Genomic DNA, 27,711 nt, shown 5'->3' with positions numbered 1-27,711 from the left:
GATGTCATGACTACCATATTTGGGCATATCACTAGCATATTTGGGTTAATATTGTATAACGTTAATGTAACGTCCATGTCTTGAAAAGAAATTGTTTTTGGATATCAATCTGAAACTGAAAGCATGGTTTATGAACTTTAATGTACTATTAAATTAATTAATTATGCTCAACTAATTTTCTATTTATCAAAGTTATATATCTCTCTTTTTTTTTTATCGGAGAATATGGCTATTGTTAAAGTTGAACTGGGTAAACTAAACAAGCCTTTTCACATTAATACAATTATTATTGTTAATCTATAACTGGTACTTATCAACAAACAGTGCTGTAGGATACACCCACACATGCCGAGTATGTATTCAAAGTAAATATCATATATAATGGAATAGCCTACAGTCAACAAGATGCATTTAGAGTAGACATAATATACAAATTAATAATGTTGCCAGCTAAAATCAATTAATATCTGAAATGCTATTCTTCTGAATGGCATGAGAATGCATTGGAAAGATACTAGTAAGACCATAGGCTATTTATTATTCAATGAAAAATAATATTTTTTATAGTGACTTTATGAGAATGCACTGAAAAGTTACTAAAAACCATGTAGTCTATATTAGTATTAAAAACCAGTACAATACAAATTATAATAAAAAAAACAATCTAATTTATTATACTTTATAGGAATTTGACTTTGTGAGAATGCATTGAATGCATTTACTATAAGACCTACAGTATACTGTACATGTACTGATAGTGCTCTATGAAAAATTCTATAATTTACTTTTATAGGAATGCGACTTTATTCTGTTTTGACAAGACCTATTCATGTACTAAAAAACAATCTATTGTAATTTACTACAGTATAGGCAATGTTATTTAATATTGAAGATTAATATTCTTCTGAATGATATGGGAATGCATTAATGAAAATGCATTGAAAATGACCATCTACTGTAGGCTATTCATACAGTAATGTCTTATGCAAAACAATTCAATTACTATAGAGACTTTATTTTTTCATATCATTGTTAATACAGTATTATTTATTAATAAGATTTACAATGATTATTTAAGATTATGAGTGTATGAGAAAGTTATTATTATAGACCAAGGATATTCAAATACAAGGCATATACCGTAGTGAGCAACCTATGTATGAAAAATAATTTACTATAGAAACTATATCAATGTTACCTAATAAAAATACAACAATTGATCAATGATTTAATATAATAAATTTGTAATCAATAACAAACAATGTTTGTTTTGTTTTTATTTGTTGTACAGATGAATACTACATACTGTACAATATTAGGTCAGTTCAAAATTAAGTAACTACTAATACTAAATGTAAGTAAGCTGGCAATTCCATGAAATCTAGTTTGAATTCAAACTAAAAATAAAATTAAGACTATTCGTTGCTTGTTTTCCTTCATCAAGTCAAAACATCGGGTCAGAAATCTCATAAAACCAGATGAGACTCAATACCGACAGTAACATGGCATTATGACTTGAATTTTTCACATTTACTTCATATTAACTTACTACTGTACAGGCTGAATACTAATTAAAAATTCATCTATGAAGTGACAACCATTTATAAAAATGTTATAAATCAATAAGAATTTTAATACAACAATCTATATCTTTCAACAAGAAAAATATTTAAATCTGGACAAAATGAAAATCATTTTAATTTTTCAAGTATGAAATTATAATTTTTTTTTAAATCAAACAGAACAAGTTAAACATGTATTACACTTAGTAGGTTAGTTGATTATTTAATTTAAATTTAATAAACAAACAAAAGCTAATACAAAAACATAAACTCCAAAATAGATACCCATATATATTTATACCGTAACCATATTCTATGGCAATCTGAAAAAGTGACAACAAGAAAAACATCCAATTTCATAAAGTTAAATTACTAAATTACCGTATTAATTGAAACTAGAAAATTGTCTTATCCACAAAATGAAAGGTTAACTGTACAATTCAGAAATACATGTTTTAATGAATAATTCCATCAAAATTAATCAAGGATGTGTAGAGCTGATTGTAAAGATTGGCGCAAAGTTCATTCATAAAAACAATAGAAACTAAACATACAGTAAAATATCTTTTACAATTTTTTATTCTACCACACAAGTTATAATAGCACTCACACACTTTATTTTATAGTGATTTGTCCCAATGAAAAGAGAAAAAAAACAGAAATTAGACTGTGGACATTCGAAATCTTAAAAAAAAATCTTGTTAAATTGTTAAAATATCCATTATTCAGCATTCATATTTCATCAGCACAAATTATTTGAGTTATCTAAAAATTATGTACAGCTTTAAACAAAACATTAATTATTACAAACATGTAATATACAATACAATTGATATTTTATGCAAATTCAACAAACTTAAAAATGTCAAATTATGTTTTTACTGCTACAAGTACTTGACTAAATGGTCTTAAATTTCCTATCCGGCACGGTTCCGGTCCGGCGAATCGAACGTCAATGTTTCTTTTGTTGTTTCGCTCCATGCGGTTATGCGCCAATCGCTATGCGCATAGCCGCGAATAAAAACAAAACATTGACGTTCGATTGGATTTGCCGGCGACGGCCCGGAACAGGTGAGAAAGACCCTTTATACAGTAAATTTTGAAATCAAAATTGTGTTCTGAATAGACTTACCATTATTGTAAATTTTCCTACACGATCCATCACTCTCCTCTACAAAGCTTTGGAGGCAATCGCCGCAACCAATGTATGGATCTGTACAACGATCACGGCCCAGTTGTTTACATATATTGGGACGAGGGCATCGTATGAATTGTTCTTTGAAAGAAAAAGAAAACATTAAAAATATAGCTTGTATTTTGTTTGCTTGTTTTACCGCAATATAAAACACAACATTTATAAATTACACAGTAGAATCAAATAAAATGTCTCAAATAAAGTGTGCGGATGGAGACCAACTTTGAAACTCAAGTCACAAAGAATAGGAGACAGAAATGAAAATGATAAACCCCATTGAATCACAATGTAATTAAGTACTAACAGTGTATCCAGTATTCATGAATTTACTGTATACTGTATGACAAACACTCACAGCACACTCAACCCTTTCACTCATAAATACTTCGGTAAAAATTGTGTTGTCACAAACATTAGTTAGAGGAGCACAAAAATATAGGGCTTTATAATACTGTAATAGTCTGCAGTAATGCAAGTTTTGTAACCAGCTTTTTGGAAGGTTAATTAATGTTGTATAGTTCAGCACACCTTGTGCATAGCTACTGTACAGCTATACAGTACAGAAGGAAATATGGTATTACTACAGTATACTGTAAAGAAGTGATTTAGTAGATCCTGTCACTGAATAGATAAGAGAGTATAGCAAGCATTCATTCCTTCATACACATTTATTCAGTTATTTGAAAAAAATAACTGGGGCCCGCACTAGAAGCAATAGCTTGTCTTTCTTATGAGGGCCCCTACAACAATACAAATATGCAAAATACATAAAAAGAAATACTGTAAAAAACAGTAAACAATAAAATAAGTCAAAAAAAGAAAGAGATAACATTTTGAGCATAACAAAAGCAAGTTTTTTAAATGGCTATAGGTAATGTTTTAGTTTTACAGATTTTTTTTAAGTGATACGGAAAGTTTTATTTATAACAGGGAGATAGTTCCATAATTTTGATACAGTATGTGCCAATCATTGCAGGCTTTTTTACAACAAGCCCATAGCCATTTTTTTTCTAAGGCCACTTTCTCCACCATTATGGAGATTACCATCGGGTGCACTTCTATCCCATACCATTCTCATCCACATACAGTTAGATGTATCTGTTTAGTATACATTTCATTCAGTTTTATTGGCAAGAAAAAATTCAAAAGCAAATGTATTTAGTTGTGGAAAAAAAAAAATTTCTCTTGTTAAAGTTTATACATATCCACTCATCTTCGTTTCAATACCCCACTTTGAATTGCAGCTTCTTTTTTAAAATTTTTATGCATCGTACAATGTCAACGTTATAAATTAACAACCCACATTCCACTCCCGTCCCTCTTCCTTTTGTTACTGACAATGACATTTCCGTTTAATTTATTAGATTCATAATTTATAAATAATACACACAATTAGTCATATGGATTGATAAACAAAAAGAGTATTATATAACATCTTATACTTGTTATTCATTTGTTTCCAGCAATCTGTTGATATTACCAAAGAAACACCTCATTAGCATAATGTACAGTATTCTCCTCATTAAAGCAGAGTCCATAGATCTTTTCATCAATTCTAGGCAAGCTAATTAGCATATTGAACTCTTGAAGTGCAGTAGTTTTGATAGTAGTGTAGCGAAGCCTTTGATATTATACTACTGTATCATCAGTATCTGTACTACTATTAGTAAAGTATCAGAAATATACAGTATTCAAAAAACAGCCTAAATAATTGATTCATTCATAACTGTATATAAGCATTAAACACTAATGTACCATACAGTACTTTACCTTGATACAGATTAACAATTCTGAATTCTAAATGTGATAATGTATTGTAATTAGAATTAAAAATCAACAACTATTTATTTGATTATTTGACAAATAAACACATATTATCACTGTAAACAAATGTGAAAGGATCACTACCATTTGGGCATACAGTATCATATTTCGGCACATTAAACTTTTGTATAGTCAAACTAGTTTTATAGTGTAGAGCCTTAGGGTATGTTCAGACTCACGGAGTTACGGTGGAGTTATGTACGCGGCATACATATTTTTCTGTCTGAACCATGCCGCGGATTAGCGTTAGGGAGCTGTTACTCCGCGCCAGTGGCGTTAATAACTCCAGCGGGAGAGGGTAGATTTCATAAGGCTAATCCATTGATGCATCAGTGATTTCAACCTCCGGTCAACGTCAGCCAATGAAAAGACACGACCGCAATTAGCAGCAGTCTATTCGCGCGGTTTTTTTTAATAGCAAAACAATATAGCCTATTCCTCGAGCTAGCCTAGATCAACAGCAACATTCGAATGAAACGCGTTACATGGAAAAGTACAGAAGTGGCTGATTTGATTTCATTATGGGGCAGTCCTGAATTTATAGATAAGATAGAAATTAGAAATTGGAAAGCTAGCGCCGTCAACAAGATGGCTGTTTTTTAAAGAAATTGCATCTAAACTGCAAAATTCTTCCTGACGAAGTTGGCGTCGGCGACATGATTTCACAAAATTAATTAAAATCATACAAATAATGGCAAAGTCATTGTCCGTGTAATAATTATGTTCGAAATTACTATCTTCTGTAAGGATTTGCAAAAAAATCGGCAAAAAAACCATTACATTTGAAGGTAACATTGTATTATATTGCTAGGCCTAGCTGTGTTGTAAACTTTCGCGTGTGTCACTCTCAGCTCTGTTGTTGTGTGTATGTATCCCATCGGCCGTTTCGGTATGACGGAACTTCCGCTTTAAACGCAAGACGTTTGAAATGCTAATCGTTGTGTCTGAACACCTTGACTTTTAACGCCACGGATTACCGTACGCCTTGCGTAGATAACTCCACCGTAACTCCGTGAGTCTGAACATACCCTTAATAGGTCAAAAAATGGCTGCAAACATGAAATAGAGACAGTATTTTAAACTGATAGTGATACTTAACAAATAAAAATTGATACAGTAATACTGTATAGAAATGATTGCAATACCCAAGAGGCGTTCAACCTGCTGAGTAAGGGAAGTCATTGAGAATAGAAGAGACATTGAGAAGAGGGTGCTAGATAGGGGAGACATTCAGAAGATGCAAAGTAGCAACTGGCACGCATTGAAAGACTCATGAAACAAATACCAAACTATTTACTGTATATTACATCTGTACTCTTTTACTGCCGACAGAATAAAAAAATACACGAGTAGAAGTCAGTAGGCCTACAGTATACAATACAGAATACCATTATTATGTAAAAAGACAGTATTCACAATGATAATACATACGCCAGTGATTCTGCTGTGCATGTACAGTAAATTGTAACACATTAGTCACACATAGTGTAAGATTGAAGTAGACAATGTGAAAGTGACAAACAGAGCGTTCATTCTTCTATAATACCGATAAAAATTAGCATAGATCTTTAGCAGTAATTTTATTTCGATCAAAGTTTATAATGCAACAGACCCTCTAATCATAAAATTATGTAATGACAGTACAGTCAACATGAGTTGCTGTTTCGTATAGTACAGTATTCCGAACAGTTTCTACAATGATTTTTACACACAATAGTTAAGTCTGTATATTGTTAATATACAGTAAGTGTACATCCTTCCCATTTGATTGGTTGATATCACATGCCATACAAAAGTAACCATCCATCCATCATAATGGGAGGGGGTGGGGATACATTGCACATTCAGGTTATGCATTCTAAAGCTGCAAAACAGCTAACAGATGTAAAAATACAGTCTGTTTGACCTGATAACAGTTTAAGTAGATAAATTATGTTACTGTAGTTAACATATTGTATGGTTTGTAAGGACCCTTCCGAGACAAAAAGAGCAGGATATGTATCTGAAGTTTAGATCAGGTCAGTAATAAGCATGATTCATTTAAAAGCACTTCACAAACATGTGGTACAGACAATTCTGGGGTTTACAGTAAAGTTTAAAAAAAAACTATAGCAGTCCAAACAACCAGACCTACAAAAATATACCCCGTAAATGTGGCACCTTCGCGTACATACTGACATGCATGGAGTAATGTTAAGAAGAGTAACAAACCCTCGAAGGAATAGTGGTGGGTTTTAGTTTTAGTTAGTCAGTTTTTAAAAAAACTACATTACTACTAGTTAAATACTACTGTAGTAGAATTAGCCTAGTATATTACTATAGTAGCTAGTCACTAGGCAGGCCTAGATAGTACAGTTTTAGTAGTAGAACCTATTTTATAGATACTAATACTATAGATAAGATGAAGATAAACTTTAAGATAAATACTTTTATTGCAACTTTTGAAATAGTTGAATTAGGCTATAATAAGTATAATATATTATATGAAATTATCAAAAATAAAGCTGAATATCGAAATACATCAAAAAATGTAATTTTCATTTAAAAAAAAATTACAATAGGCCAAGCTATATGTTTCATAAAATAACATTCAATACAATAACATTCAATACAATAACAATTCTGAAAGTCTGAAGCCTGCAGTTTTAAACAATAAAGGTTGTTAATCAAACAGGATTCACGGGCAGAACAAATCATTAGGCCTAGAATCAGCAATACGGGGGCGTAGGCTAGGCATCACAACATACACCCGGACGAACAGCTGTTGACAATTTCTTGCCGAAACAATCTACTTATTCCCGTCAAGATATCGACCGAAGACATCAACAATGTAGCCTGACTCGCAACACACGCACGGTAAAAACGTACGGTCTTCTTACCTTTGTTGAAATGATTACATGATAAAGCCGAAATTTGAAGAAATAGTATACCCAAAGAAAGCATATAATTTCCAGTTGGAGTCATGATAATAAAAGGTATCGCCAAAATGTTGAAGACTATAAACAAGATATTTAAGTACGTTCCATCATCTCCTCCGTCTATGTTGTTATCGTATGCTAAGTTTTTTACAGTATGTGCTGAGTGCGCTCTTTGGTGACGTCACTACACACTGCCTCTCTTTTTGATGTCACGGCATAGATTTCCGTTTCCATGGTTTCGTGTGTGAAATTATTTGAAGTGTAATAAATATAAATGTCATCCACTTCTCATTTCATTGTCGTATTTTAAAAATGTTGGCCAATCAATTGTTAGGAAAGAGACCAAAAACAATAGCATGATTTAATACCAATTGCTCATAAGCAGCTAGGTAGCTACCATCTGCCACAATAAGGTCAAAGACGGTTATTAATCAAATAACTAGCCTATAATATACTAAATATACATAAATTGGATCAATATTTTGACCATTTAGACATGTTTTATGTATTAGGCCTAGTCGTATATGGATTGTATTAGGCTGCTACCGGGATGATGATTTAATATTTTAGTGTTAAAGCTGCGCTTCCTTTTACGACGTAGTATCCCCGCTCGATAGTATTACATAGGTAGATAAATTTAACTAAATAAATAAATATATGCGATCGCATAAACATGTAATCGTGAAACTATTATTTATTTATTATTATATTAAAGCGCTATTTGATTGTAGATAATTTAGTAATCATAAAACAGTTTTTTTCAGATATTTTTTAACAAGAATTGTGTACAATGCAAACAAAACCCATATACTGCACCTTGCAATTTCCTTTTATTTATTCACCACACAAAAATAACAAGATGAACATTAAAGAATGTATACACATTATTATTGTTATCATTAAATCAGTTTAAAAGAGCGTGTCTTTCGATAAAACATCATCTCCAGTTGACGAATCTTATTTGTTATCATTTTGATTTCTTTCATCATTTCAATTTTTTCTACTCCTAACTTGTTTGACGCAGTTACATGAGTTTGCATATCTTCAAGCGTGTTTACAAGATTCTCTTTTTCCATCAATTTTATTTTTAGATCTTGCTCATTTAATAGAAATGACATAGTCAATGACTTGTATTTTTCCTGAAGAACTTTTATTTCTTTTGTGATGTGTGACGTCGATGACACGCCCGATGACACGTTACGTTTTCTTTCTTGAATTTCTTTCTCAGATCTCACCATCTCCATTCTAAACGTCTGTGTTAATCCGGTTGATGATTTCACGATTTTCTCTGAGTTTAACACGAATACGTTTTTCAACGATGTCACTAAGAATGCTACCATGATCTATTTCTAAGACACTATATTCTTCCTCTCTGATGCGCTGAATGTGTTTGAGTTTAATCAGTTTCAATTGTATATCCTCGAGGCAAAGCTGATCGTTCAACCGCCATCTTCCTATAAGAAAAATCATATGATACAACTTTTGGAAGACATCGGGAACCAATCGTAATAGTGGGTAAACGACGGTGTCACACGTTTTAGAAACTTCAACTGACAAAAAGTTGGAACTAAATAAGTTTGTCTTCAAAGAAGTGCCAGAATGGTCAAGAAGGCTGTGAACATCTGAAAGAGTGTTTTTAAATTCCTTATTAATCTCCACCATCCACTCTAACTCTAAACTTCCATCACGCAACTGTCTGTAGTTACCGCAGAACTTCTTCGCAATGGCGTCAATGGCTTTGATTTCTTCAAGAAGTTCAACACAGGTTTTCAACGCCATCTTCAATCCGTCTTGAAAATTCTTCAGAAATTGTGTGAACTCGACATCTTTACCTGGTCTTTGTAGGCCTATATCAGTGCAAATTTCGATAAACATGTCCAAATCTTGCGTAGACCCTACAACAGCAACCGCTCTTTTGATGCTTTTAATCCTGTGTTTAGTTTTCAAGATGCCCTCCACGTGTGTAAGGAAATGAATAGGATGAGCTCCTCCGTAGAGCTGCCTTTCGGCATTGGATAACCCAATCTTTACTGATTTCAGCTCTCTGTCAATGTAGTCATAAATGGGTTGGACGTTGTTAATACACGTTTTACCGTCTTCGCAATGTGACCTTCTTGCACCTGGTTAAAAACGAAATAAAAATGGAACATAATTTGTTATACCTAGGCCTATGACATCATATTTCGGCCTACTCTTGAAAGTAGATTTAATATTACTGCTATAGGCCTAAATAAAAAATACAAAAAAAAAAACAGATGTAAGAACTCAATTATGTACAAAAAAACCGATTCAACATAATTTTCCTATTTTTGTCCATTTTTATTTGTTTCAACATTTGGTTTTAGCAAAACAATATTTAGTAGGCGTTTGACACATACATAAGAATTTCCTATGGACAAAAGTACGTAGGCCTATCGTATTATATCGTAATCAAACAAGTTTGCTTTTTTTCTCCCCTTGCATGAGAAGGGCTTATTCAAAAAGACCCCTGGCGCTGCGAATACATAATCATATTTCAGATTTAACTTAATTTGTCTTTATGTAACATTAGTAAATGCTGTATTGATAGAAAGATTTGTTTTCAAGAATCTTTCTCATTCGAGCAGTCTCTTCAATGTTCCATTGTTTAAACACTGTAAATACATGCAATTACACAAACATTATGCAAATTACCTCTCGGATGTTTTTTGTGCGACATCTTTCCTTCATTTATCAAGGATTCTCTCATGTTACACTATACATTGAAACACACTTTATCAACGTCTTTCCAAAGCTAATTGACTTTTTAGCGAATAATCTGGGGTTAATTTCCATACACTCATTGTCAAGCAGCAATACGATAGTGCTTAGTAGAATCAAATATTTATAGTCGTTGAATGTTCTATTGCACGTATGTTCAAGAAAAGTTAGGCCAACTTATCTGAATCTGGGACCAGCAAACATATTCTCAATGCAGGTCTTCCAGCAGAGGTCACTTGCATTACTTGTGGTTACAAAGTCTGGCTTAAGAAAATGTACGGTATATAAGTTATAACTAGGTAAATCAATAATCACCAAAGAATACATTTAGAGAAGACAATCCTTTACTTAATTATTAACATGGTTTCCGAGGAGATAGGTGTGTTCACCCTGTGCGAGACCTCTTTACTAACCACGGCGGTTATAAACATTATAATAAAACGTCTTGATATCTTAACGTGATTGTCAAGAGAGGTGAAAGTGTGGTCTGTTAATGATTCTTTCATCACTAAGACGATTATGAAAAGAGGTACTTAAAATGGGATAAAGGCGTAAGCTTAGTTTTAACAATTGGCTAACATCAGACGTTCTTATTATGTGGCCGCGACTTTTTCCACAACAGTAGATCCAGAAACGAAAATTCTCCTGAACTTATAACCATTTTCAATGTTTTGATTTAAAAAAAAAATAATCAAGAAATATTTCGGATGGTGTCCACAAAGTTTTCGGACAACTAAAAAACATACTAAAAACAGGGACTAAAAAGAAACATAAACATTACCGAACAACATCCGATTCGTCGTTGATTCTTTTTCTGATAAACCACTTTTCACTTCTGAGAAAAACAGGGTTATTAAATGTTCATGAATAAACGGCGGCATGTTTCTTTGAAATCAATACACATTAATAGTTATATTGAAAAATGACATTATTATACATCCATATTGTGGTGTTGAAATAATATTCATATATATTATAACTGTACAATTCTCTGAAACATCGGGACATCATAGAAAGTTGTCAATAAGAACATAAATCACCTGAATGGCAATACAATAGAAATTCGAAGAAATGTATAAATACATCGTTTAATATCAACACATCGTTTAATATCAACAAATTGGATAATGTTGACGTATTTTCTCTGCAGGGGGACATAGTGCCACGTTTAAATAATTGGACGGTTGCTGGACTACAGGAGCCTTTTGACTTAACTTGCATATGGTTACCCATAAGAAAGATTTCGAAAACACACATATAACGTCACGCATTACTTTGTGCGTGCAGCGCGGCACGCATCATACTTGCATATACTGTACAATGGCAAAGATTCCATACTATACAGTGGCCAATATCGCACCGTGGTGGTATTGGACATAAAGTGATAAAACAGTTTATGTAACATTGCAAACATACACACAGGGCAACAATTAACACTGTGGTACATATTCTTCTAGTATACTAAATACACACAGATTACAATGAAATACACGTACATAATACAGTGCAAAATAAGAAGAAACAATTATTATTGATAAAATGATGTAACGTTAGTCCCGCTTTCTTCTCCTTCTGAGAAAATACAAATTTACAACACGATAATGGAGATGAATAACGATTACAGTGGATAATATAATGACGCATGGAAATCAATAAGGAAAATACTTGGGATTTATTGCCCTCTGAAAATGACAAAATATTCATAATAAAAATAACAAAACAAAAAAAGTTGTGCACGGATTAAACACTTTATAGGCTTAAAATTTATTTCCAAAATAATAAATGACACCCAGTACTCTCGTACAAACAAACAGCAACATGTTATCGCACGTTGATATTATTATATAATAATTATATAAATCATTAAAAAGTTTCATAAAATTGTCATTACAAATTTCAATACATTTCCATATATCTTTAGTATAAATATTACTCATTTCAATTAAAAAAGAATTTCACATTAAAATATACAATTTTGTTGTAACAATAGACACATTATATACACACATCATGTACTACAATATTAAATTGATGAAAATAGCTGTTACATTTACATTACAATGTTAATATATTCAAGGTGATGAAAACATCAATGCATTTCTGAAATTTAACACATAGACGATTGAAAATTGCAAATCACTTGGACGGAATAATTACTTTGATTAAAAGACACCAAATTTGTTAAAAACCTTAATACTAGAACTTAGTCTGTATAATTATATATATTAGTAAGGACGGAAGATGAATATTATTTATTATAGTGTAAATGGAATTATTCAATAAAATGAAAGCGTTATATTTTAATAACATTTTTATGCTATTAATACATTGGTCTTTTAAAAAAATTCATCACTAGATAGATACAGATTTAATCAAAACATTAAATTAATCTATTAATATATTTTATGGCCTGTCACTCTCATTTTCAATTGCTCTTTTTTATTTTATTTATTTTGTGGATTACTTTTATTTTTGTGTGAAGCGTTATGCGCTTAAAAGTCCAAATTTAGTATTTACTATTAATACAGTTAGAGCTGTAACACCATCAGGACCAAACAATGTGTCCTCTTTAAAGTATATCCCTCCAACTTGGGGTTGGCTGCTGTGTTAAAACATATATTTCCTCTTGTTTCGTTTCAAAGGAAAGTATATAATTAATTAAAGGGTGTCCCCTCAATAGAGGTTTTTCAAGAGAGGTTCTACTCTATGTTTTCTTTAATAAGTATAAAGAATGATTGTTAAATTATAAATATATTTATTAAATAATTAAATAATAATTAATAATGTTAAGGTGGGAAAATTGTATTACCATAAACTCAAACCCTTACCTTTAGACCATTGAACTTTCAATACTTTTCAAGTCTAAAATGGATAGTAATTGTAATAGCATTATCTCAGTGTAAGCATAAATAATAGAGAACAAATTGATGCAACACAATAAATTATTTCAAATTACAATAGAAAAACTGCTATAAAACGAACACTTTCAGTCGAAAGGAATGTGTCCGCTATACCAGGGTGTCCCCTTAATAGGGTGTTCCCTTAATAGGGTGTTCATTTAATAGGGTGTTCCCTTAATAGGGTGTTCCCTTAATAGGGCATCCTCTTAATAGGGTGTTCCCTTAATAGGGTGTTCCCATAATAGGGTGTTCCCTTAATAGGGTGTTCCCTTAATAGGGTGTTCCCTTAATAGGGTGTTCCCTTAATAGGGCATCCTCTTAATAGGGTGTTCCCTTAATAGGGTGTTCCCTTAATAGGGTGTCCCCTTAATAGGGTGTTCCCTTAATAGGGTGTTCCCTTAATAGGGCATCCTCTTAATAGGGTGTTCCCTTAATAGGGTGTTCCCATAATAGGGCATCCTCTTAATAGGGAGTTCCCTTAATAGGGTGTTCCCTTAATAGGGTGTTCCCATAATAGGGTGTTCCCATAATAGGGTGTTCCCTTAATAGGGTGTTCCCTTTAATAGGGTGTTCATTTAATAGGGTGCCCCCTTAATATGGTGTTCCCTTAATAGGGTGTTCCCTTAATAGGGTGTTCCCATAATAGGGTGTTCCCATAATAGGGTGTTCCCATAATAGGGTGTTCCCTTAATAGGGTTTCCCTTTAATAGGGTGTTCCTTTAATAGGGTGTCCCTTAAATAGGATTTTGCCTTAAATAGGGTGTTTCCTTAATAGGGTGTTTCCTTAATAGGGTGTCACTTTAATAGTGTGTCCCCTTAATAAGAGTACCTCTTGAACAGGGGTTTGCCAAAGTTTTAAAACATATAAATGCTCTTGTTTTTTTCACAGGAATTTATCCTCTTAATAGGGATATCTCCAAGGAGGTGCTCTGCTATAATAAATGTCAGAAAGGATGCTTAATATAATAATGAATAACCTCAAATGCAATTAAAAAATAAAATATATTATCGCATATTCACAATAATGAATTCATAAAATTAGAAATTAATAAAATATTTCAAATAACAATGGCAAGTAAAATCATAAAAACAAAAAATTATCTATGAAGTTAATCAACAACGGATGTTTTTATAATTTAGTATTAAAAGATTAAATAAATGCTGTTAACACAAAGATGACATTAAGGAAATTAGGCTGCTATTCTGTGATAATAAATGTAAGTGCTATTTTTTTCCCTGTGTAGAATTAATTGTATGAACAAAGGGCCTAAAGGGAGACAATCGTAAATGATAAACAAATGACCACAGCAGCTCCAGTCAAATAAAAATTCAACATCAAAAACTAAAAGATTTACGCATTTTTCAGATCTAGGCATTTATCCACCATTGTAGACTACATACAGAAGTTTTAAAATGGCACAGTCGAGTGGCTGGATAAAGCAGAGGCGTCAAAACAGCACATGGTCTAGGGTCTTCCTGACATTAGTTCTGATGGTAGGCTTAAAACTGGCGGTTTAGTGTGTACATCTGGCTAGTGTGTACATCTGGCTAGTGTGTACTTTAAAGCACCCAGTGCATCTTTCCGAATTACCCTGGCTGGTCCATCTGTCATTCACGGTAAGCTGTGGTACGTGGAGGAGGACCTGAACAAAACTTCCTCAAATGAGGATGGATTTGATCAAAACAAACCACTGCTTGAGACCTCAAAGAATACTGTAAATAGTGCCGCACTTGTTCAACCATTTACAATTCCTAATTTACTTCTCTTGAACATATTTTGAATAACTCATTTCAGTTATTAACAAACTTTAAATAACATAATTCTAATAAGCCCATCCACTCAATAGTAGTTATTAAATGAAAAAAAAATTAAATGATATTGTTAAATGCGAGTATGACATTTACACATGTGCAATACTAATGATTGAAGTTGCAGCCAATTCCTTATTTGGTAACCTCTCTTTACTTGTTCCTTACTCTTGCTGAAACTGGCCGTGATGCTGGTGGCTTCCCGATGCCAAGCTTGGCTTGAACAGACTGCACATACCCCAAGATATCCTGTAGTAAAAAATGAAAAATATTATTGCAAAATTAGCTAAAGTAATATTTTAAAAACCCTTTACAGGAATGCTCTTTGTTTGTTAAGTCTGAATAACGACAGAAATATGATGATGAAAAGAAAAAATATAATCAGGGGAAACTAGCCTACTCCCCTTGTTGTTATGTATATAGTAAAACACTGCATGTGAAGAGTTCCCTTAAAGAGGTGTCCAATGAGAAGAGTTTACCATAGTGTAAAAAAAAATGTTAATACTCATTTTTTTCCACAGGACAGAGTCTGAATAGGAGTGTCCAAAATGAGGTGTCCTACTCTACTACCTAACAGATTCAATACAAAATTGTAAAGGCCATGTTTTGCAAAAACTGTAAAGTGGTCCTTCTCATTTTTTAATCAAATGTTAAGAGAATTTTGTCCAAGGTAGCAAAATAATGTAGCATGTCTACCTTAACATTTGTTTAAATTAAAGGTAAAATAAATTTACTTCAACCGTAGAAAAAGTATACAGTATATAGGTGTGGTTTTGCTAAAAATAGCTTATTCTTCCCAAGTGACACAACAAATACGATAATAAATGTAAATATGTCTGGTACAGTGTTTGATTGTCAAAGTATAATTTAATCCCAAATCTTAGAGCCAAAAACATACGACAATAATATCAATTTCAAGTGGATAGAGAATTAAGTAATTAACATAAATGCTTGTTGATTTGCGTAATAAAAATATCTGTGCTAGCAATTGAATGCGGAACGTATACTAGCAATTTATTTGCATTATGGCTATGTTGGGAATATCGAATGGTAATCTAACTACTAAACTCATCACATTATATCAAAGTGTAGGCGTAATATATTACTGTCAAGAAGCAAATGTCGTCGTATGATCGCCTCTGTTATTTTTAGTTATTCTTTTTTTTTTTTTTGGTCTGTGTTAGGAACATTGTTGTGTTGTCAAAGTATATTCTAAATGATATACATAACTGGATTGTAATAGATAGAAAGATACCCATTGATGTACATGTTGTTTTTCAGTTTGCATATGGACCACATTAAAAAAAAAATCTTGAGAACGTGTTGCCCATTGAGAAAATACCACCTTTACCATTGAATAAACAAAATCAACCAATCAAATGGTAAGTGTACTTGGTATGTTATAAAACCAAATTACCAATGCTAGGTGGTATAAAATCAACCAATCATATGCCAATGTTTGTTTTTTAAATAATAAGAAAACATTTTTGGTTACCTCATTAGAAGCATGTTTTGTTGCTGTTTCTTTCATTATATCAGCCACCTTGCACCTCTTCAAACTTTCAATCATATCATCTGAAAACAAATACAATAAATTTATAAATACTTAATCCGTGGCTGAAAATGTGAATGTCTGAATTACTATAGAAATTTATTGATATAGCTGGTCACACATAGAATCTGTGTCCTAGGCAGTTTACTGCCCGATCTCTCCATGTTTTGTGCATGTGGTCATAAGAAATGATAAACCCTGGAGATAACTTCCTCTAATAGCGTTGTCCCTTCAATAGGGGTTGGCTGCATTTGTAAAACATATTTCTCATTTGTTGAGTGTTCTACCATACATACCAATTGATGTTTTTTGTTAAGAGTTAAGAAAGATATTTTTAATTTAAAATTGGTATTTGTCTTTGATTAAGAACCAATATCATTGATTTACTCAGCTAAATTATGTCTCCTTGTAATTAATCCAACTAATATAATTAACAGCTAACGGTTTAAGCTAATTTTAACGAAGTAAGTCACATTGTTTGATCCCAATTATAACAGTTCTAATATAGATAATGTAGACATCTTGTCTGGTGTCGGAAACATAAAACGTGTGTGGTAAATCAAATATTATTAGATTCTTTTGATATTTCCAGAAGAAAACGGCTCTAACTTAGTAGAGATCTGAGAATGTGCAATCATAATTGTTGACAATAAAATCTAAGAGACATTTAATAAAGAAGATAATTTATAATCGTAATTTAGTAGTTAAACTTAAAGGGGAATTGTATTGTTTGAAGGTTTGCACCATTCTCAATCCTGAGGACGATCAAAGTATATTGATCAAAACATCAAGAAACTCAATAGTCCTTTTTAGAACTGTATACTGTATTTGTGGTGTACCACAAACTTAAAGGGGAATTATTCTAAATTCTATATTATATTATAATACTATAGCACAAACATAAACGTCTATATTCTCAGCAGGAGCAGATCAACCATTGTGTATAAAGAGAGGTGTATTTTGCTTGATTTGCTAAAACTCCTCCTGAAGTGCACAACTGATACTTGCTGGGGCAACTTTGAAAAAGAAAATACAATCATCCTACGGAGATTATGTTTGCTTATTGCTTATTATTTATATTTGGATAAATTTCTTTCTATCATAATCAATACAGAAAAATCCTTTTGTTGTGACACCCTTACTAAGGTGATGATAACTTGCCAGGAACCGAACAAGGAGCATTGCCAATTGTTATTTTAGGGTACAAACTCTACTGTATTCTGAGCATATTACCCCAGTTAAATTTTAATTCACGGCTGACATTTACTGGATGTTTACTGAGCAACGTAGCTAATGAGCTCTCAAACATCCATGACTCTAATAGCTATTTTGAGAAATGACCTCCTGAGAGAATATATCCAATTAAGATGCAGACTATCAATAATTTTAACCTATGTACATAAAAGCAATACAAATACTTCAAAGACATGTGATTAAGAAAAAAAAAAATCAAAATATTATGTAGTAGAAGAGTAAGAATATCACAATTGGTATGGTGCAACTTTTTAACAAAATTACATACACATCCATCAGCAATTAACACGCCAATTACAGGATGTACGGATATACTATAATAATTATTAGTTTATAAACTCATTTGAGGCTTTGGGAAAGAAAAGGCGTGAATAACAACCCTGACACTAGGTCAGGATTGAACCCTGGACCTTGGGATTGAAAGGCAAGCACCAAGCTACAGCTCCACTTTAAACTATGGTTATTTTATATAGTTCAACTTTTTTCGTTTTTCCTTTTAGACTTCAGGAATCAAAATACATTCAATCAATAAAATTCAGACCAGTTATGTCTAACATTCATTTCAACACTATGTGTTTTAAAATGTATTTATTCTATTATTCAATCAATTTGAAATGTTTAACATTATATTAATATTTAAAACTTATTTTAATATAAATCAAAAATAATTTTATTTCATTAAGTTGTTGCTTCACATAATTGTTATTAGTCTTAATGAAAATTTATGTACTATATATTTGATTTATAATTTAATTAAACATTTACATATAAACTGTAGGCGTAATATAATAATTCTTTTAAGATTTAAATTTTAAGTCATCATCTATGTTATTCATATTATTTGTATTACTATACTTTAATCAGTTATTAAGTAGTCATTGGTTGGAACATGGAAGTTACCTCCATGACTGGAGTTACACACCTAATTGTTGAGTAATATAATTTTCTTGGAAAAATGAAGATGACTATAGTTTTACTCATATATGGATGTAAAGAAAATGAAATACATTATCATTCGGTTAATAGCCAACATAAATGATATGTTGAGATCTAACACAACAGGACAGAAATACACAATTTCTAGGAATATGATGTCATCCTTAAAATAGAAGATGTAAAGCTTATTATTTCATTTTCAAGCATTTCCTCTTTCCTGGCAACACATGATAATTGTATTCCAAAGTGATGTACAGGCATTGATAAGATTGTCAACATGCGTCAACCTTATACAGCCAAAGATATAAATGGACGAAGCTTGACAGATGTTTTGAAAAGGAGCAATTTATATCTACAAATTACCGAAACAATAACAAATCATATTTTGTTAGGAGAATCTAAATTGAATGAAATATATCTTCAAGGAATATAGATAACAATACTGAGAGTTATATGACTTTAAGAGCAAAGTCTTCTATAAATTACGTGTTAGAGTTATAATGTGTAGAAAAGGGTGAATTTAGAGAAAGAAAATAGAAATAGCATCTTCAAGTTCCAAATATCCGCCTAACAGATAGGGAAAAAGAATGTATTCATTTTTAGTATATAATTTTAATTCAAGGTGTAGAAACTTTTTGACAAGTGAGAAACAAGATATTTGCTTCCGCTATGGTTTATGAATAACCTACACATTTTGAATATTTCATTTCATTTCATTTATTTATTTGACCAACAAAACATAATATACAATGTACAAAGATGAATTGGTCAGGGACTGCTACAGTAATACGATTACTGTAACTACAAGAGTCAGCAGTCCCATGATCTTAACTAAAATAAATATATAATTTTATACACAAATAAAGTATAAAGCTTGTGAGCAACAGTGACTGCTAGTTTTAGGCCTTGAGATGCTTAGTCTACACTATCAAGCTAGTTTGACAAAAAGAGTGTGATGTTCTCAAATATGGTAGTGATATGCCCAAAAGTGGTAGTGATATGAAATCATCATGTCCATATATGGGCACATAAATGTTTTTTGTTTGATAGTGTAGCCAGAGCCTTAGAGTGAATACCTTAAAACAGTTGCAATAAGATCACTTACCAATTTCTGAAAGCTCCATAAAAAAACAAGCGACGTTCTCCACTACGTCTGGGTTGTCTTTATGATTGCGGTACGTGTCACAAATTACCTCCAAGCCATCTTCCCCTGAATTCAGAATAGCATATGCACATGCCTCAGACTCCCCTACTAAGCTTGCCAGAGCCATACATCCATTTTTTGCTACATCAGGATTCTGGAGTAAGAACAAAATAGGAAAGGAAACAATTTTAGCAATGAGTAATTTTTAAAACGTGTTTAAAGTATTCTTTGCTACATTCACAGTAGTATCCATAATATAATTAATTTAGTAGTTTTTAGTTATTTGTTGTTCTTGTTATCTTTTTCTATGGAATCCTGCATGTGACAAGAAACTTGTTTTCTTCTTTTACAGGATTCTCAATAATGTCTTAATTATACTATAAATATTATTGTCATTTTACCATTATTGAAATCAATAAATGTTTGTGAAATATAGTACCAAGTATGTAATTCACAGTAAAAAATTACAATTTTATTTCTGTACTACTATGCTTTCCAAAGACTAGATTAGAACACTATGAAAAAATACCAACACTCTGTAACAATATTATAAAAACAAGGGATTAAAGATAATTGTATGAAAATACATAAAATAATTTTTCAGAGTTGAAATTAAAAAAAAATTATATATTTCAAACTTTAAAATGGTTCTAGAAAATTTATTAAGCACAACCAAAAAATATTTGACAGCATGCTTTTATTTACAATAAAACATTTAATGTATTTTACTTCATCCCTCAATTGTAAACCATTTGATCTTTATAAAATTAAAGTAAATAATTTGTGAAAAATTGTCGAGCGTTTGACCTTTATATTTTACTAAAAATAGATTTTTAAATCGTTAGAATTACTTAAATGCCAAGACTGAATAAAATAAATGAGTGAAGACACAAATAAAGGTTAAAGGTCAAAAAACACCTGTGCGAAGATGATGATACAGTGAGTGTCGCAATATAAAAGATTCAACCAAACAAAGTAATTTTCAAATCACTGCTTTCAGAGGCTTAACGATTAGTCAGCATGCAGTCGCGGTAAATAAAAGCAAAACCTGAAACTAACATGACTGACATCTTCATGGCAACTACGGAATGCTCGGCGGAGATTTCTATCTACGTAAATCATTTGTAGGTATTAACTTGCTTAACAGCACTCGATAAAATCTCTTTTTTGAGAATTAAAACTCTCGGTTAATTGGTTGGATTCGCTTGCTAGCATTCAGCAGATTCAGTATTGTTATGTTAAAGTAAAGGTTAATATAAAGAGATGCGTCGGTACAAACAAGTGAGACAAAAATGCTGACGTTAAATGTACATAGAGCTCAATACCAAATATTAATATATTGAAGTGTACATCAAATAATATGATTACAAATTGTATCAAAACAAATATAGTATTTTTAGCCTGAAGCTTGGTTCCCACTAGAACGTAACGCAAGGACGTAACGCAATGCAAGCGTTTTAACCAATGACAAGCGAAGTTATAAACAGTTAACAATCACAAGCGAATAAGCCATCGCTTGTGATTGGTCAATTCACTTGCGTTGCGTTACGTCCTTGTGTTGCGTCGCTAGTGGGAACCATGCTTTAGTGTGACTTATTATGTTTGCTCTGATATGACATAACAAATTGATGGACTTTATTTTATTGCACACAAAATGAAATCTTAAATTTATTTGTCCGCACAAAACAGTAAAACCTCGAAAAAGAACCCCATTAATATCAGTGTTCTAAAGGAGCTCTACTATGTATGACATATTAATTATTATTATCGATTATTATTTTCAGCATCTTTGGTACAAAAGTATTTTCTAACCAGAAGAAATATGCAAATTCTCAGTAAAAATTAGGATTATCAATTCAATAACCCAAAGGACAATCATTTATCTTAAAAATTGCTGTAATAACAATCTGATTTTCTCCCTAATGGACAGCCTTTATACCTCCCACACAAATTCTAAAAATAACATAACATTTAATCAACTATATAAGAATCTAAACAACAATTAAATAGCATATTGATAAAAATAGGATTCATACATTTATGATATGCTTTTATGGGTTTCTATTTTTACAAATTTACAGTTACCTTGGGTAGGTTACTATATAAAACCAAGGGCACAGTATTTTGCGGAATTGAAAAACAACATTTAAATACTGTATCTCATTCAGCTGTTCAATGCATGTATTTTTATTGTGCATGTTTTTATGAACGAAAGATCTTATTGAAGACCTATAAAAATGGAATTGAGACCTTGTATATGATTATTGATTTGAATACACTTTTGCAAAATTGATTGCAATTATTTTAATCATATGTATTCAGGCTGGACACAATTCTTCCTTGGAGGTAAATATCTCTGCAGCAACTTTAAATATCTCTTTTAAAAGCATACATTTTGCATTTGGTTTTTTAGCATGTTTTCAACAAAAGTTCTTTATTAATTTGTTTAAGAATATAGTAGAAAAAAAGTGCCCCATAATTTAAAGACCTTTCGCACCTGTTCCAATTAAATGTTTCATTTTCACACAGCTACATGCACATTGATTGGCACATAGCCTTGTGGAGCGTCATGAAAATGGAACATTGGCATTTGATTTGTGTTTGTGAAGGACCTTTTCGGGAAGTTACTTAAAAAGGAGTTAGTCATAATCTCCTAGTTAGTTTCACAGGTAAGTGTTCCCCTAGTACTAGTTTTAATATTAGTTAAATTGGATTCTAGAAAATAGAGAATTTATATTTATATATTATTTTAGTTATACATTTTATAATAATACTTACTTTTACAAATTCATGCAATTTGATTGGTAGGTTTTTAGGTTTATTGCTAGCCAATCAATAAGCTTTTTATTCTTCATCTGTATAAAATCAATACACCGCAATGTAGAAAATTACGAGCTAAGCCTATTGTTAAAGCCTACATTCAATGTACGTCAGTGTGCTTTTCTGTAGATGATATGGTGCACTGCTAACCATGTCAACAACCTATTCACTAATGATAATGTCAATACCTTATAAAATCTTACTAATGAAGTTCAGCAACCAGTTGCAAAAAGGTATGCCTAGTGATACGTTTGGTTTTTATATAAAACCAATGATGCATTATGGATAAACACATCATCACTGCAGAATATGGTTGTAGCCTACAATAATGAGAAATTCTTTACTTTTTTAAATCACTTATTAAGATTATCTTGTCATCTTGTCATTGGCTGTAATGGATTCGAGATAGCTTCTCCTTCAGCCATCCCTTTTCAAGGGATGTAATGTTCCAGCACACCGAAACAACCTTCCTGCTCTTTCAAAAGATGCACAGTGGAACCGTTTTACGTACCCATAACATCGTCAAGGGTTCAAGGTTCACTCGTTCTATGGTTCTGGTTCTTCTCGGATAAGGACTATAATTCGTAGGTCCTGTGTTACATCTGGTTCATGTGCACTTTAAAGAACCTAGTACATCTTTAGAGACAAGGTGTACTAGTTCACACACAGCCACTGTACACAAACTCATCATAGTACTATACTATACACTGGGCCCTCTGGGAGAACAGTCTTTTATTGAAGAGGCTACCCAGTATAAAGAATAATAAAGTGCCCACAAGCCAGCTATTGTAACTCCAGTTTTAAGACAAGATTTGCTCTACCACCAGAATTATGGCCAAGAAGATCCTTCAACCTATGCCGATATTATCTGTTTATCGAATCATACGGTGTACTGCAAAAATTACTACCAATGATAAAAATTATGATATCATATGATTAATTTATTTAAATTTAAATCTATACCTTTTTATGTGTTTTTAAAGCGTCTAGCAGCAAGTCAGCAGCTCCTCCGTCAGTCATCATTTCAACGTTCTCATCTGCAAATATAGATAAATGGATATAAATAAAGATGATAAAGTCAAACTATGAAGAGTTAAACTTAAATCACTACACTATCAAACTGGATGTGCCCATATATGGACATGATGATGTCACTCTTAGGGGAGAAGAAAGTTGTAGTATGTGTCGTCCACACCTGTACGTAATGAGTGGCTGAACGATTAAGGCAATGGAACCGTAATCCATAGCCATAACATCGGCAAATAAAGGGTTCAAGGCTCACTCGCTTCATGGTTCTGGTGGTAGAACAAGTTATCTCGGATAAGGACTAGTGTGCACATCTAGCTTATGTGCACTTTAAAGTGCTATCGAGATGAGTAAGGGGTTACCCTGGTGTACTAGTACACACAGTCACTGTCACTGATAATGACTGAAGAGGTCATCCAATATAAATAAATAAAAAAATACATTACATACCTTCTAACGATAGACCCCACAAAGCAGAGCAGGCAAAATCTATTACCGAAGCTGATTCGCCATGTTCCCGCATCGCATTCATCAAGTCCATCACTCCTTTCTCTTCTCGCATAATCTCTAAATTTTTATCTGAAATGAATGGATGATACCATTGTAGTGTTGTGTAAAATAAAAAAAATATACTTATAAGCGAGAAGATTTGCCTAAAGCTCTGTCTACACTACCAAACTTGATGTGACAATGTGATGTGCTCATATATGGACATGATGTCATATCACTACCATATTTGGGCATATCACACTTTTTTTTTGTCAAACTAGTTTTCTATGAGTGAGTTTCAGGAGTGTAATGGTTACACTTATTGGGACTGTAACAAAAACCTCACCATTTATTGTTAGGCAGGAAAGGGCACTTGCGCAGTTGGAAGCAACAGTTGCATCACTGGGGAACGATCGCATCGCTGATAAAATATCTTGAATTCCGCCTCCTAAACCAATCTTTCCAGCAGCGTCCTCTAAAATGAAAAATATTTTTTCATTAACAATAATTATTTATTTATTTATATGGCAATACATCAGTTTACATCAGATCACCAACGTTAAGTAAAGTTAGGCCTGGTATAATTTGAAAAGATCGTCTGGGAATATTGGGTGTTGTAGCATACGAGAGGCATTGGTTTAAGCCTGTGTTTGTCATATCAATTGTATCCTTATGCAAGATATTACAGTATACTCTTTTGCCTCATCATTAAAACAAATACATTATTCAAAAAGAGTATAGTCTCCTGGTGCTGATCTGGGTAGCTACTGCACTGGTGGCTGGTGTGGGTCCATTGAGGGTATAAATTAAATATCATCAGTTGCAATTAGCACGATTATAATTACATTTGCGTTTGTTGATTGTAACCCATAATGAATACCAAATGTTAATACATACCACTTAATGCTAAGGTTTTTAAAAGCAAGCAGGCAACACCTTGCAACACATTGGAACTTGCATGTGACTATAAAAGAAAAAGAATCATATTCAGAAACTGAGCAACGTATATAATGCATTGAGGAATATCTGTATAATTTTTATAACGCATTGTGTTTAAATTAAGTCGCCGAATGGATAAAGACCACTGCGAACCACAGCCATAGCATCGGTGCATGTTCAAGGGCCCTAATCCTAACCCATTAGTCCTCAGTCATGCAGTAGTTTTGGTGGAACCCATTACATCGTCATTAATCCCACCATTTTTATTTGCTTTTTTGATGTATTTTAATATTTAAGGTGATTATATATATTATTGATGTATTTTTAATGTTATGTATTGAGATGCCAAATAAATGAAAGAAAGAAAGAAAAGAAAGAATTATTAAAGTTTTCTCCAGAAAGCTTGCATAAAAAGCTCTGTCTACACTATCAAGTGTGATGTGCCCAAATAGGGTAGTAATACATTTTTTTGTCACATAAAGTTTGATAAGTGTAGACAGAGCTTAAAACTCCTACAGTACAATCCAGGAAAACCCAAATATCCAGCTTACCCTCATTGCAAGACTGACAGTAGATATGACTTCAGATGAAAATAGGTAATCCTCTGTATCTTCTTCAACATCAGCTGTCAAAGAAAATAAGAGTGAATACAAGGCTTTAAGAGCATTCAAAATTGGGGAAAAACATGACTAACAAGGATTTATATGGGGACCTACCAAAAAGAGAAAGGCTATACACTTTGCTGGACACTGCAAAAGGGTAGAATGATTGAGCTGGTGATCAACTGGAAGACCAGTGTGGTCATGTGGATTTGCTGCAAAAAGATACAGTGCTGACGAAATACAGACATACATGCAGGATAGGAAATTCTAGTCTACAAAATTGTTAAGTATAATATTCATTTTTCTGGTTTTCACAGAGTCTGGCATTGGGAGAGTATACTATTATAGATAATTCAATTCAATTCAATTTCTTTATTGCTGCAAATGCCTTCAAGAGCTAATATCCGCTTAAACATACTACAGCATACAAACACATACATATTTACATTTAAAATTAAAAAAGCTGTTTAATGACAATCTACAGTATAGTATACGGTGTCTTAAGTATAAAGAAAATAATTAGTTTCACATTTGGATAAAATCTAAAATTAATGAACTGTATACCCTAGAGACTTGTTTCTTTGAACTCAGTGGGAGGACAAAGAGCGTGGGACCATTCATCAGCCAATTCCATGTTTATACAAAGATTAATAAACAAAATTTGGCACATTTATTGATAACCTTTTCAGCAATAATTCTTGTATATGTAAAGATATGATAAGAAATCAGTAAATGAGGTCCAAGTGGAAGAAAGGATTTTCCATCGTGCCATAAAAAAACTTGTATATTCTAGTTGTTTTTTCATGGATTGATAAACTATTTTATAATTTATCATGCTTATAAAGTCTCATCTGAGGTTTAGGGAGTGGAGTTGAAAAGAGTTACAACCTTGGCACTAAGTCAGAATTGAACCCTGGGATTGGAAGGCAAGCACTTTAACCATCAAGCAACATACAATGTATTGGAACTTGTTTTGACGGACTACTTTAAACATCAGTTTTCTAATGAAAAAGTTCACAAGTTATTCTATCTAAAGATGGACATTAAAATAAAATGAAATAAATAGTATGTGAAAATCATTGATCTATTTTGTTAGAACTTACATGCAGCAGCCAGTGTTAGTATTAATTTACATGCCTCTATCTGTACAGCTACATCTGACATGTTATCTTTCATGCTCTGGACTACAAGTTGTCTGCTAGCCTCGTCAATTTTAGGATCTGATAACATTAAATAAAGTAGTAGATTAATATTGTCTTATTAGGAAAATAAAAACACAGCTTGATCTTTTATTGTGATTGGGGTATCTCTCACACGCTCATATCTGGAGTTTAAAGTGAACCTCAAACTATACAAATTCTCGAACTATACCACACAACATTAATAAATGAAAATGAAGCTTTTTGTACCACCATTATCCATTTAAAAAAAGTAATGACAAAGGTTGTGATTAGCCCATACTGCTAATGAGCAGCAATATGTTTTAAAAATCAGGCCAACCTCTATTTAGGAGATGGTTTCTTGGATACTGAAGTGTTCCTTAAAGCTCTGTATACACTATCAAACTTTATGTGACAAAATGCGCCTATATATTCATATCACTACAACATCGCACTTTTTTTGTCACACTATTTTGATGACAAAAAGTGTGAACATGTAGTATATACAAAATCAAGTTTTGTACTTACTGTTCATTGTATTCAGGTGTTTCAAAGCATTGGCTATACTAATTCCATTGTCTTTATTTTCGTTCATGAATTCTAAAACATAAAAGACAGAAAAGTTAGGTTCAGAAAAGCATAACTGTAAATAGGGTCTGTATCTTGTAGCCAGGTGGGGGGGGGGGGGAGGGAGGGGGTTATAGTTTAGGTCAACCTCTCCTTTTTACAGCAAACCACCTGAATCGACTACAAACCTCCCTCCATGACATGCCAAATACCCTCACCTCATCTCTGAAAATCGTCCAAATACGTGCCCCACAGTACCAAAGGTTATTCGTAAA

The 27,711-nt window shown here is 32.4% G+C and overlaps 2 protein-coding genes and 1 pseudogene across 2 annotated transcripts in view; all 3 read right to left on the bottom strand.

Annotated features, from left to right (window-relative positions):
• Positions 1 to 7,638, bottom strand: part of LOC140047002 (uncharacterized) — a 68,957-nt gene extending 61,319 nt beyond the window's left edge. The window contains exons 1-2 of the mRNA XM_072091799.1: positions 7,461 to 7,638; positions 2,695 to 2,838 (exon numbers count right to left, since the gene is read on the bottom strand). Of these exons, the coding sequence (XP_071947900.1) occupies positions 2,695 to 2,838; positions 7,461 to 7,545 (229 nt within the window). The 5' untranslated portion in view covers positions 7,546 to 7,638. The remainder of the gene's footprint in view (positions 1 to 2,694; positions 2,839 to 7,460) is intronic.
• Positions 7,639 to 8,398: 760 nt separating this feature from the next.
• On the bottom strand, positions 8,399 to 11,119 carry LOC140047723 (uncharacterized; annotated as a pseudogene).
• A 679-nt stretch (positions 11,120 to 11,798) lies between these two features.
• The window catches only part of LOC140047001 (serine/threonine kinase-like domain-containing protein STKLD1), a 30,187-nt gene continuing 14,274 nt past the window's right edge, over positions 11,799 to 27,711 (bottom strand). Inside the window, exons 12-21 of the mRNA XM_072091798.1 lie at positions 27,398 to 27,469; positions 26,813 to 26,929; positions 25,659 to 25,732; positions 25,066 to 25,132; positions 24,515 to 24,643; positions 24,130 to 24,258; positions 23,617 to 23,690; positions 19,795 to 19,987; positions 16,443 to 16,522; positions 11,799 to 15,196 (exon numbers count right to left, since the gene is read on the bottom strand). Of these exons, the coding sequence (XP_071947899.1) occupies positions 15,101 to 15,196; positions 16,443 to 16,522; positions 19,795 to 19,987; positions 23,617 to 23,690; positions 24,130 to 24,258; positions 24,515 to 24,643; positions 25,066 to 25,132; positions 25,659 to 25,732; positions 26,813 to 26,929; positions 27,398 to 27,469 (1,031 nt within the window). The 3' untranslated portion in view covers positions 11,799 to 15,100. The remainder of the gene's footprint in view (positions 15,197 to 16,442; positions 16,523 to 19,794; positions 19,988 to 23,616; positions 23,691 to 24,129; positions 24,259 to 24,514; positions 24,644 to 25,065; positions 25,133 to 25,658; positions 25,733 to 26,812; positions 26,930 to 27,397; positions 27,470 to 27,711) is intronic.

Source organism: Antedon mediterranea, chromosome 4 (assembly GCF_964355755.1).
Source record: "Antedon mediterranea chromosome 4, ecAntMedi1.1, whole genome shotgun sequence".
Classification (NCBI taxonomy): domain Eukaryota; kingdom Metazoa; phylum Echinodermata; class Crinoidea; order Comatulida; family Antedonidae; genus Antedon; species Antedon mediterranea.
The sequence above is the reverse complement of the archived record's forward strand: the minus strand, read 5'-3'. Positions and strand labels throughout refer to the sequence as shown.